General features: G+C 41.0%; 1 protein-coding gene across 1 annotated transcript; it reads right to left on the reverse strand.

Annotated features, from left to right (window-relative positions):
• Positions 1–535: 535 nt before the first annotated feature.
• On the reverse strand, positions 536–5,937 carry LOC105944205 (probable inactive serine protease 58). The gene is made up of 5 exons (XM_012949326.1): positions 5,898–5,937; positions 4,880–5,033; positions 3,777–4,027; positions 1,119–1,261; positions 536–685 (listed from the first exon to the last, which is right to left on the reverse strand). The coding sequence occupies exons 1-5, from the start codon at positions 5,935–5,937 to the stop codon at positions 536–538; spliced, it is 738 nt and encodes a 245-aa protein (XP_012804780.1).
• Positions 5,938–13,500: the final 7,563 nt, after the last annotated feature.

The raw sequence follows: 13,500 nt of genomic DNA on the forward strand, positions 1-13,500 counted from the left end.
TCACCTCCTTCCTCCCTTTGTAAACTTTATTTTCTACCTTTCAGTATATATATTTCCCCCAGGGCATATCACAATTATATGCTTTTTTGGTATTTAGACAATTATGTCTTTAGTTTTATTCTATCTTCTAAATTTATCTGATTCTTTGTTGATTGCCTCACTGCCTAGAATGCTTAATTTTAGGCTTTCTTTGAGGTTATCACTCATCTCCATTACAGGACTTGTCACATGATATGAGAACTGAAAAAGTGATTCAGTTTAATTTCGTACTTAAACGTGCATTCCTCAGCAGCTGCAGGGTCTACTAAGTAGCTGGTGATCAATACTTTTTTTTGTACAAGTGAACGCATAGTTAGTTTTTGGATAAATTTATCATTTTTCTTAAAGTTTACATCAAAGAAAGCAAGAGTCATAAGTTGCTAATGTGTTTTTATTGGATGTTTTCCATTTGGATTTTATTCAATAGTAAGAAAGATGAAGGGAGTTGTTGGTCCACTGCAGGAATCGTTAAGATACACTGCGGGTACAGAACACCTCAGTGGGATTTTATCATTTGCAAGATCCACCTTGCATAGGGATAAACCTCTGTAAAGAACCCTTCATTTCCCATGGTGACACCTGCTTTTGACCAGGATAAGATTCCATACACCCTTCCATCACAGATAGCTGGAGCAGCAGAGACTTCCTGCCACAGAGAGGGAACAGGAAGTCAGCATGATTTCTGTCACAGAAAAAAAAAAAAAACAAAAACAAAAACCCATCCCCAAAGAGAATCATATCACAGCAGCAAAGCCATCTAAGAGAATGGACTGGTTTGGTTGGAGAGGGTTCAACCGGTGCTTCACATCTACTTTGGTCTCATCCTTTCAATTAAACTTGACCCACCCTAAGTGCAAGCAGGAGAAAGACAGCGGCTCTACATTAGGTCTCTCTTAGTGTAAGAGGGGAAAGGGTGAATGAGCTAAAAACTGGAGATTGAGGAGTAGGGTAAACGTACTTCAACTTTCAATGTCCTACCCTTTACTCTGTAGACAGCCTTTTGGATAGATGCTGTTTAATTTTCCATCATTATCCATCTTCCCTTTTATTATCTTTCTGTATGGAGGAAATAAAGATACCTTAATTATATACTTGATGTTCAGAGAGTGTCCTATGCACATGATGTTCATGGTTGGTCCTTTTTCCTGTTGGAGCATATTCCAGCAGTCATTATAGGAAAGAGAATATTGGTTTATCCACGTCAGGCTGTCAGGGTCACTGACTGTGGGAAAACAAAAAGACACGAACTCCAAAGCTATCCTCCTTATCACAAGTGCTCTTGTGATTAGCACCTACAATTATGTAAATAACTCAGTCCCTGAGAATAGTCATTGCAGGGAGCTGCAGGATTTCCAATCTTTTTGGGGTTCCTGGTACAGATTTTCACATTAGAGAAGTATACACCTAAGTCCATCATTTATCTCCTGTCCAGTCATCATCAGATATATACTTTTTGTATTGTGCATAATTTAGAAAGCTTGGAAACAATTGTATAAAGATTATTGTTTGTGTGTTTTTTTATTTTTTGAGGTAGGGTCTCACTCTAGCCCAGGCTGACCTGGAATTCACTATGTAGTCTCAGGGTGGCCTCGAACTCACGGTGATCCTCCTACCTCTGCCTCCCAAATGCTGGGATTAAAGGCGTGCGCCACCACGCCCGGCTGTATAAATATTATGAGTGGCCAGGAGGAAGAAGAAATAAAGCCACTGTCCTAAACATCCCACCATCTTTTGATGGTCAGCTCCTTTATCTTTCTATTTATTAATTTAAAAATATACACAAAGTATTTAAATTAGTCATGCTTCACTTAATGATGGGATTATGTCCTGAGAAATGCATTACTAGGTTATCCTATGGTCATGGGAGCATTAAGTGCATTGTCACAGATTTAAGCTGTATACCTCACTATATTCTTAGAGTGCAATGTTATAGCCTATTGCTCTTAGATTGCAAAACAGCACAGCATATTGCTGTCCATAGTAATATTATGGGTCTATTGTATATGTCTTCCATAATTGATTAAAACTTCATTATGTGATACATAGCTGCAAATATATTATTTATAATGATTATTTAGATGTATGTGTGTGTTTTCCCCTAAAAAGTCATGATACTCATCTCCACTGTAGATGTCAACTTCAGGATTCAGGAACTCTAACCAAGGTGTTATGTATTTGAATCTCTAATGGAGAGTACTTACAAAAGAATGGAAAACACATACCCAAATGTTTATTAAGCTAAGCATAGCAGCATTTAAGGAGTAGGATTATTCTAATACTAAACTTAAGAAGATATCACAGAGTGAAATTAAAATGTCAGGTTAGACCAGAGATCGGGGAGTGGCACTCACTTATATGTTTTTAGAAGAACTAAATTAAAATCCACCTAAGCTAAGTGAAAGTCACTTAAACAACTTGAAATAAATACTTCTTAGTAAATAAAATAAATGTCAGTGCTCTTATAGAGGTGCTGTCCATCACTGTGATTTTGATGTGCAGAGTGGCCAGGGTAAAATCTTTGTGTAGATGGATTTGTTTTCAAATTATATGTGATAAAGCACTTTCATGATGTAACATAATTATTTTGAATAAAAGTTAAGGATAAAAATCACATGAGCTGAATTTTTTCAGTAAGTATATTCACTTAGATTCCCAAGGATTTTGCTTCCAACTTGAAATATGGAGTTACAAAATGCTGAGAATGTCTATCTAGTTCCTAATTTTTATTTGTACAAGCCCTACTGATCTAAAGTTATTACTTTATTTGCTTTTGTAGAACAGAGGAATCATTTTGTAGCCACCAGACACTGGTTTATATCTGAATAGATATTTTACAATACCAAAAGTGAGTATAATTTTTCCTTTTTATTTATTTTATTTTTTTGGTTTTTCTAGGTAGGGTCTCACTCTAGCCCAGTTTGACCTGGAATTCACTATGGAGTCTTAGGGTAGTCTCGAACTCACAGTGATCCTTCTACCTCTTCCTCCTGAGTGCTGGGATTAAAGGCGTGTGTCACCACACCTGGCAACAAAAGTGAGTATAATTTTTAAGCAGCCACAAGAGGTTTACAGTCAACAAAGACCAACAACTTTATTAGAAAGCCACTTAAAAAGATGGGCTTCTGGAGATGCCCACTCTCCCTGTTCTTCCCCCATTTGAGCCCACATGGGAGGAGAGTGTGCATTTATATTATTGAATGTGACTACTGTTCCTATGAAATATATCAGGCTAGAAAGATGACCACAACCATCAACTCTCTGTGAATCACCCAAATCTCCATGTATGCATGATGAACTCTCAGCGACAACATACTCTGCAGGGAGCCAGCTCTGGTGTCAAGGGAGGAACTTTCTCAACTGTCCCCTTATCTCTGAAAGTTCCATAGAAAAGTATGGGTTGGAACATTCTGTGCACAGCCTGTGTTGTGTCTTCATCTATCATGTACTTTTATTTTTAATTTTTCTCACACTCCAGACCTCTGGTCATAAAAGTCCTAGAGACATAGGGATATAATAATTACTGCATGCCCCATTTGAGGGGATCAGGGAAGCCTCCCTGAATCAGTCCACAAGTCATTTCTTTGGCCACCAGTTCTGGTAGTGTCAGATCCTGCTGTGAATCATTGTAGCATTAAGAACGTGTTTTCATAGCAATGATTTCCGCCCAGTAGTCTCTCACCATATTTCCCTCTAGCTCCAAAATCCCGAGAATGAAGATCACAGAGTCAAATACTCACAATCTTTGTAATCATTCCAGGTCCAGGTTGGGATAAAGCAGGAATCATTCATTGCCATGGGTTCCATAGCTATAGCTATGGTTCCCACGTAGCTATTCAGAGTGGCAGCCTTGGAAAGTTTTATCAGCATCAGGTCATTTTTCAGGGATTGTGCATCAAACTCAGGGTGGGGTAGAGCCAATGTGTAATTCAGTGTCTGTTCTTTCTTATGCTTGGTGCTGGGTTGATAAACTCCCAGTCGGATTTGAGTACTGGGGGTGGGGGGGGGAGGGGAAGAGAAGGGATAGAATAGAGTTACAGAATGCACACAGTGTCACACCACAACACATATCAGATGTCCTCATCTCCTTTCCTAATTTTGTTTCTTAGCTTGAAGATTGAAATGAACTATGTATAAAATAACAGTAGTTTATTGGATTGTTACAGACTCATGCACTAGCACAGAGTCTGATAGCAGTAAAGAAGGAACCACACACACTTCACGGCCCCAGAGCTCTTTGTCTATTCCACATGGGCTCAGACAGTCCTTGAGCAAGGATCTATGGCTTCTGATAGCCTTAGTCTTTGTCATGCTTCTCTCAGAGTGCTATCATTGTGTTTAGCATGCATTCACAAGACTGTGTTCATAGGTTGCATTGACTTCCAGTCATCATTGCCTCTATTGTCCCTATGCAAATCCAGAGTCCATTAGCTCCACCACCAGCAGATTAGTCATGCAATGTGCTAAGGAGCCATTCCTTTCCAAAAGCAGTTTATGTCAGATATAGATGGTAGAAAGAATATCTGATTTTCCAACTGTAGCCACAGGATAAAGTAAACTTCTTTTGTTTCCCATGCATTCTTCCTAATACAGAAGATAAATAAGTAGTCTGTATTCAACAGCTTTGGCTATACAGTAAGTGTTTGATAAATGTTTATTGGTCAATATTATATATGCCCAATGAAACTCTTCTATCTCTTCCCATTGAACTCAATTTAAACCACCCAAGGTGTAGTCTGTCTCCTCTATGAAGACACTCAGTCGCTTCCTGAAACTTCTAATTTGATGAAATAGTGCTCGTGTATCAGTTTCTCCCAACCACCATGAGCAAAGGATCACTTACGGTAAGGGGCAGTGAGCAGCAGTCAATACCCACTGGGGGTCAATGAGGCACCCCACACAAGGCTCTTGATTAGACTGCAGGTAGACCATGTAAGGAATGACAAAATCATGTGGTCGTACCGACTTTTCATCAGAATTCTTTCCCCGAGTGACTTCTGGAGAATTGGAGGGTGGGGTGAAGAGAAGGGAAAAAAGTTGTTAGCTAGAAGTGGCTAAGGTAGTTTTTCTCTTATTGAAGCCTTTTAAGTATAATATCAGGGCATTTAATTTATTTTTAGCATTTTTTTAATTCAAAGGAAACAATGCATGGTATCTATACTGTAATATTATGGAAACTGACAGCTGCTTTTGCTTGAGATGGAATTATATTAAAGTTCTAAGGGCTCATTACACTGATCAACAATTCTAATTGGTGGTTTTGTGTATTGAAGAAATGAACATGAGGGGATGGCTCAAGCCGCTGAAGGTACTTGTTTGTAAAGCTTGCTGACCCAAGTTCCGTTTCCCAGAACCTGTATAATACCAGACACCCACACACATTGGCAACGTAAATAAGTACTTTATAGTAGTTTTCAGTATTAACTTTTATCACAAATTGGGGTAAAAATTCAATACTAACTGATTTTCAGTTAGAGAGGTATAAAAACTTGATATTTCATGGGGCCCTGACCAGCCCATCTCTCTTTACAGGCCCATATCCTTTAACAAGCATCTTCTCAGGGAAAGAGAAATGTGTTTGTGCCAGACAAATCATGTTCTCAGGAGCTGGCCAGGAAAGATCAAAGCTTTGGCTATGAGGGCATCTTGATGTGCTTGCTGGCATCAGAGTGGCTCAAAGAGTACATCACCAAGATAATCTGTCTATCGAGAGGCTTTATGTGTCATCCTTGCACAGTTTATTTTACAATACCCTCGCTCCTACTTCCTATCTCACTAGCTGTGATGGGCTCCTCCCACTTTTGATCACTTATGTATTTCCCTGGATCTCATCCTAGGCAAAAAGCAGGCTCCAAACTTACCTGGCATACTCAAGAGAGTGAGCATGAGAAAAGTCCTCATGGCAGGTCTCAGAGCAGGCTAGATGTGCAGGCTGTAAAATGTCCCAGTCTAAGGGTCCTTGACCAGAGTAAGGTGGGGAGATACAGCGCTGTGGAAGGAGAAAAACAAAATCTTACAGAAATCTTCAAACTAGGCCTTTTCAATATGTTACTTGTGAAGAGGTATAGTTATCGCCAGGAGCTGACTCTGAGGTGAGTAAAAGAGGGGAAGAAGCAGAGCAAGTCAAGGCCCTGCTGCCTCCTCTGGGATCCTAATACCCACACTAGGCATCACATGTATCTGTTGACCTCCTCCTTCCGCTCTCTGTGACATGGTGTGTGTTTGTTATGCTCCTCTCCTTCTGTGACTTTAAGCTTGCCTCACCGGCCATCTCCCTCCTTCCAGGGTCTCTCTGACATCCCCAGAAGCTCCTGAAACATTGAGGTACCAAATGCATTTCATAATTTTTTTTTTCTTTTCTTCCCTCTTTTGTGGTGGGTGATGTGGGCCTCACAGAAGTTCATGGGAAAATTCACACTCCAAACAGACTCTACAGAGGTTGAATTTTGCCTGAGCATAGTGTTTCTAGCAAACAGTGCTGGCTCAGGAAATATCCCTACCCACTTGTGTCTTGGGAAATGAAACATCACAAGGAACCCCCTTTCCATGGGACATGGGTCAGGCCTTCCATATACTCTTTTTCGTGAATGTAGTAAGATGTCACGTCATTTCCTTGTTGCCTGTGATTTTATTTTATTTTTTTCTGATACTGCTGCCAGTGTGAGATACTGACCATCTGTCATGGTTAATCTCTGGTTGTGAACTTGACAGAATTTACAATCACCCTGAAAGCAAATCTCTGTCATGTCTGTGAGGGATTTTCTAGATCAGACTAGTTGAGGTGGAATGACTCAATCTAGCTGTGGGCAGTACCATCCCATGGGCTGTGTTCCTGGACTGTGAACCACCCAACCTCACATATCATGAGGTGGAATGTAAGGCTGAGATCACAGGAGAATCTGAACCCCGCTGACCAATGGCAATGATGGATGAAAGCAAAAGTATAGGGCTGTGTGATAAGGTGAGCCACTAACATCAGAATGTCATGGAAAAGGCTGACCATCTGACCAGTGGGTCAAGACTGAGCTTTTTAACAATATACTATACCTCTGTTTCCCATTTCCTATATAATCTGTTGACTGGAGATGAGAGAGAGGAGGGGCAGTTTTTGATGTTATCCTACCTTCTTTGTTTGTGAATTTTATGAATAAAGCACATATTTAATATTTGGTTTCTGTTTCACACTGTCATTTTTGTGGTGACAACAGCATGAACTTTGGTGTTCCAGTTACAAAATATCTACCCAGAGGAAAAGTGAACCTTTTTGGTATTTATGCTGAAAAAGCTATATTATCCCTCTGTGGTCTCAGTCCTCTTCCTTCCCTGCAAAACTACATCAATGGGATAAATGATAGTAACTGTTGTCTTTTTAGCAGTTAGAAAATTCCCCTTCGTTCTTTCCTAACATAGCCAAAATTGAGCTAGAGTACAGTTACTGACTTTGCAGAGCAGAGATGGTACAGCTTATTGAAGGGTTGGGGTTGTTATAATTATCATCCTCTTAGTAATTCCTCATGTCATATTCCACCAAGCTGCTCAGCTGTGAACTCAGCTGGCTCAATACTGTTTCCAGGAGATTTTGTAGATGATATATAGCTTTAAAAAATTATCCACATTTTTTGACATCCCTCCCTACAAAAGGTAAAGTCCAATTCTGTTCCTTGTGCGTATTGCTAGCATATATTTTGAGGATATTTCATAAGTGTCAATATAAGTTCTATTCTGCTTTTTTTTTTTCCTTTAGGGAAATATATTCCTGGAGTCAAGTTACTTTGCCATGATGAGGCTCAAGGTCTCACATATGGAAGCCAAATGGAGGGACCATGGCTAATTGCTTCAGAAAATGAATATCCCAGCTGGTGGACGAATCAACTAGCAGTTATGTGTGTGGGACACTTAGACATGGCTCCAAGCCCAGACACTAGATTACTGTAAACCATAAGAGACTCCAAGCAAGAGTTACCTATCTGAGTCTAGCCAACCTTACAACCATGAGAAATTGATAATAATTATGATCATGGAATATCATATCAGTGTCATGTTATTCCACTAAGCTTGAACCTTTGGGAAAAGAGACACTTCAGGGCTAGAGATGTGGCTCAGCACTTAAAGGTACTTGCTTGCAAAGCCAGATGACTTGAGTTCAATTCTCCAGATGCACAAAGCGGCGCATGTGTCTGGAGTTCATTTGCAGAAGACCCTGGCACATCCATTCATCCTCTCTAGTACATATATATTAGAGAGAAGCTTTACTTGGATGGTTAAGATGTTAAGTAACAGCTTTTCTCTTTTAACCCTTGCATGTAATTTAGCCAAGGGGGCCAGAGCAACAGAGTTAGGACATACCCCTGATATATGAATTCCCTCCTGGATGCTGGTCCTTTGGCTCTGCTCCTTCTTTCCTTTCTACTGAAAGAGCTTCATATTCTCAGCTCCTGATATTAACTTAAGGAGCTAGCTACTTGTCTTCAATCAATTAGGAATAAAGTTGACACTTTCCTGAGGGTCCCCAGATCCTCAGGGCCGCAGTTCCCAGAAGGCATCCAGGAAACTGTGGAGAGCAGGGTTTTGAGTGGCCATGAGAGTGAAGGGATATACACTCAGGAGATGACTTCAGGGAGTAGCTTGGTTTATTCAACAGGGAAATGGTTTTGTATAAGCAGATGAGAGAGAATGGGAAGAGGGTCCTAAGAAGATTGGTAGGTTCAAAGTTTGCTTGGCTTGGAACATTCATTACAGCACACAGGGAGAAAGTCAGGTGATCTACATAGTGGTGGGAAGAGGGTTTCAGGGGATGGGCTGTGTAAATGCTGCTGGCTGATACCATATAAGAAGTTTCCTAGGCAACTGGCCGAAGGTCACAGGGCTATGAGCAAAGTCCAAGTCTCAGGACTTTCACGTGTCCTGGCCTTGGAGAGGGAGTGGCCTCCTGTAGCTGGTGGGGGGGTTCCTTAGCTGAGCCTGGTAGCTCAGACCCATCTCCTGAAGTCTCCAGCCTGTGCCTGGCAGTGACGGACACTTTCTACCAAGTCTTCACCCCCGAGTTTTCAGTGGTGGGCAGCCTGGCAGCTTGATTCTGATGAATACTTTGGGTGAGCTAGCAAGGAGGGTGTACTAGAGGCGCTACCTCTGTCTCAGTTACTAGCAGGAAGCTGAAGGATGTTTTAGGAAGAGAAGGCAGCTGTACTTGAAAAGCTGAACACCCCTTAGGCTCTAGGAGTCTACTTCTAACTGTCAAGAAGGTTTTTCCCTTAAGGGATTCTTTTACTCCCTCTCATGGTACCTCCTGTCCCCAATTCCTTCATTGGTGCAAAGCGTCTCTGGTCTTTTGAGATACCAATAAGCTTTATCCCGGGAAGAACATTTCAGTGCAAAGCTCTGGGATTCTCAATGTGTATTGTTAGTCCTTTATGAGTCTCTTAGACCTTGCTCAGGTCATTTTACAGTACCTGTGAGCTTCAGGTAAATTCTCTCCACCTTTTGAGGATTTTATATATAGTGATTTGTGCATTACTTGGGTAATTTTGCAGAGCTGGTTGGTGTGAAATAATCTGTAGAGAGACAAATTGCCCAGTGAATTTGTATGCAGGGGACTCCTTTGTTTGGATTAGCTATTTCTTTTCCAAACTACTTTTGCTTCTAGGGGTGTCAACTCAGTTTCTGCCCCATTTAACTGTTCTACCTGAATACCACTTGAATGAGAGCTTTCAGCCACAGTCTCTTGTTTTAAAAGAAATTGGCATTCACTCTATTGTGGTACTATGTGGCTGATATGTTACAATTTAAAGAAAGATGACTTTTTAAAACTTATTTATTTCTTATAGAGAGTGGCCAGGTGGGGTGGGGGCGGCTGGGAATGCCAGGGTCTCTAGCCATTGTAAATGAACTCCAGACACATGCACCACCTTGTGCATTTGGCTTACGTGGGTCCTGGGAATTTAACCCATAACTCCTGCCTGAGGGTGATGTCTTGATGAGAGAATCTGTCTGCTGGGTCCTGGAATCCAATGTGACTAGAATTTGTAGACAATGACTACTCTACATTTTGTTGTCTGGAAGAGAACATTACCTAAGTTTATGGTAGGCTACCTAATGAACATAGGTAAAAATAAATGAAGGTAGATATGCCAAGATTTTATTCTGATTTTAGTTACCTTGTGGGTCCTTGCAAGAAGCCAGTGCTTTTCAGACAAATAGTGTCTAAATGCTGGCTTAAGTCTCCCCTTGTGTCTGAAATGTTTCTCAACCACGAGGGAATTATGGTGCTGGGTCACCTGGCTTTGCAGATTTTTCTGGGTGGGTGCTAAAATAGTACATGAGGGTGGTACATGTCACAACAGCTGAAGCACTTAAGTGAACCCCATTTTAGCTGGAAGTAGAGGTGCAGTTATAACACAGAATCTAAGAGAGAGCCAACGTTTGAAGACATCCAATTAAATGCATTTTATATGTGGCTCCCTTTCCTTTGAATGACTCCATGAGCACCAAAAATATGTTTGGAACTGCTGGAGATGGTCATATACTTGGCTAAACTTAGAAGATGCCTCTCAAAGGCATAATTTCTATTGTATTTTATGTCTCTAGAAAAAGTACTTTAGAGTCAGAAAACCTGTTGACTTTGGAATCTCCAAAATGTTCGGTGTTGAATGTTCAATGTTGAATCAGTAACATATTCCTTGGCTAGGGATCTAGGAATCCCATTGCCTCAAACTCAGTAGAGATACAAAGACATTTATTTTCTCAGAATTTTTTCATAAAAGATCTCTAAAGAGATTTCCACATCCTGTCAAAATCTTCCTTCACCTCATTTCCACAGAACAATTTAAAAGAAGAAAAGGGAAAGGTAGGACCTAGAACTACTTCTTTTGACCACTTTTGAGTGCTCTCAAACAAAGCTTTTTAGTGGGATACAACTTAAGGGCACATCAACCAGAAAGCACACAGCCTTCCTCGGACCTCAGACCTGATGAAGCCTCAGCCTTAACTAGCTTTCAGAAACAAGAGCTATGATACTTTGTTGTTGAAGACATCCCAGTCCACAGGAATTCCATTATAGCAGCATGAGTTGATTAAGGTAGTAAGCTTCCTTCATCTTATAATGGAGGCAAGTTTTTCTCTCCACTTATTCAAGATATTTCTATTCAGGTCTGTTTGCTTTGCTCCATATCAGATATCCACAGGAGTAGTTTGGACTCTACTACAAACTCTTTTCATGGTCTTCCATAAAAAAAAAAAAAAAAAAAAGACAACTTTAGAGAGAACTAGTCAGGAACAAAAGCTAAGTGAGTAGTGCGTCTCGGGGTAGAACTGAAATGTACAGATAATACCTCTGTACCCAAGAATTTTATGATCTCAAGGTATTACATCTGCATTCTGAAAACTCATCTGCTTTGGTGCACTTTTTGCCTGGAACTTTTATTTTGATATGGGCTGGATTTTCGGGGCTGGTTTTAGGGGGTGGGAAAGAGACAAGGATTATTTCCAGTCAGAATACTGGAAACTCTTGCAGAACTGGAACCTATAGGTAGATGAAATCTTGGGATATGCAAACAAGCTGTGGTTCAAAGAGTACTAGATATAGTTTTTATTTTCTTTTACATTATTTCCTCAGGGATCAGTTGATTTGAAGATAAGGAGGAATGAGAACACTGTGTTGAGTAGCAGTAATGTACCAGAGAGAAGGGCACAGAGAATATGAATGGATAGCTTCGCATGTCGGTGTTATTCTTGGTGAAGAGTCATGAGCTCGTGATACAGTATAAGAACCCTGACTAAATGTGTATTGTCACAGAATCTTGCAGAAACATTTACCTGATGGATCTAAGAAGTTATTTTGGTAACAGCGTGCTTATTTTATCCTTAATTCGCCAACGTATCATTCAGTGTTTTGGTGTCTAGCAGGTAATTAGTAAATTTGTATTGATTAGGTTGAATACATGACTAAGTAATTTCTTAAACTGTGGCAGTAAAGTTATTCAGCTTTGTCTATCTTCTCACTTAGCAGCAAGTTTCTAAAGGAAGTTCACGAATACCAAGCTAGGGCAGATACATATCAGAACAAAGCGTTTCTGTTTCTATACTGATCTCACACATACACAGCGGATGAAGGTGACGAGCAGGAAGTGACTAATGAAGCAATAGAAGTGGTTAGTGGCCAGCAGTGGCCTGTCACATCCAGCCCCAGCAGTTGCGCACTTTGGGATAGACACCACTACCCCGGGAGACAGGGCCCTGCACCTCTCCACTGCAGACCACTGCAGACCTCTGGGCCACCAGAGTTATACCGAACAAGAAAGAAAAGACAGTCAGCTGTGCTGTTTATGTTCAGATGGAGTAATAGAATTCAGATGTTCCGCCATTGTCCTGGTGTTTTTATGTGGTCTGTTAATCATCTGCAAAGCACATTTTCCTGCTTCTGAAACCCCGACCTTCCATCTCCTTAGTATGCCCATCCTGTTTCCTCTTTTTATGCCCACCCCCCTTCCTGTTCCGGGCCTTAGGCACAAGCAAAGATAGGACTGGAGAGATATAATACTGACTCACAACCCCTGTCCCTTTTAAAAGGTTCTACCCCACAATATGCTTCCTCATAAAGGTGCAGTGTTGGTGGTTCCCACAATGCCATTTCTGTGGCATTCTGTCATTAACCCTGATCATCATATTGCAGACAGGAAATGTATACTTACTCCCAGAGCTATTCCCACCTCCTAGATTGAGTCCTTAGTATAGACTTGCGTTCTTCCGTATTTCATATGATGAAGTACAAAGGATCAGAGTGAGGTAGACAGCAGAACAGAGAAAGAGAGCGAAGAAACTTACCTGGCGAGCATCCTTTCCACCCTCCAGGAAGCCAAGGTAGAACATGTTACTGGTGACCAGGCGTGGGTAGGCTCTGTGACACACAGCGTCAGGTGCTACAGGAGCATCTGGACCCTGGAAAAGTGAAGGTAACTGGACTGTGGAATCCAAGCCTGAACATGGGGTTAACCAGTGGGCTTGACTCAAAATATTTCCTCTTAACTTTCACTGCAGATCATCTCCTTTTTCATATTGCCTAGGCCATATAATTTGGATAAAATAGGCTTGGTACAGTTTTTCCAAATAATTCTAACAAACCAGTTGCCCTTTCCCTGACACGTGCATCAGTGTTTGGGGTTCTCTGACCCCAGCCTTTCTCAAGCAGATGTGTGCTTCAGGCTGCACTGAGTCTCCCTCCCCCGCCCCAGTGTCCAGTCCACCCACCTTCTCATTTCTAGTGCTAAGCATTTCTAGTTCTAATCAAAGTTAAGCAGAAAACATTTACAACGCCCTAATATTTATTCTTATTTTCTTCTTGATGTGGCTTCTTCATGGCCACTTCACTTAGCTTCTTCTAAGTCCGTGTTCTTCTAAAACTATCCTTCAGTGATTTTTCTCTAAGTGAGAACTGGGACTAGCAGACTCTCAAATTCTTACCCCTGGTTC

This window comes from Jaculus jaculus, chromosome 10 (genome assembly GCF_020740685.1).
Source record: "Jaculus jaculus isolate mJacJac1 chromosome 10, mJacJac1.mat.Y.cur, whole genome shotgun sequence".
NCBI lineage: Eukaryota > Metazoa > Chordata > Mammalia > Rodentia > Dipodidae > Jaculus > Jaculus jaculus.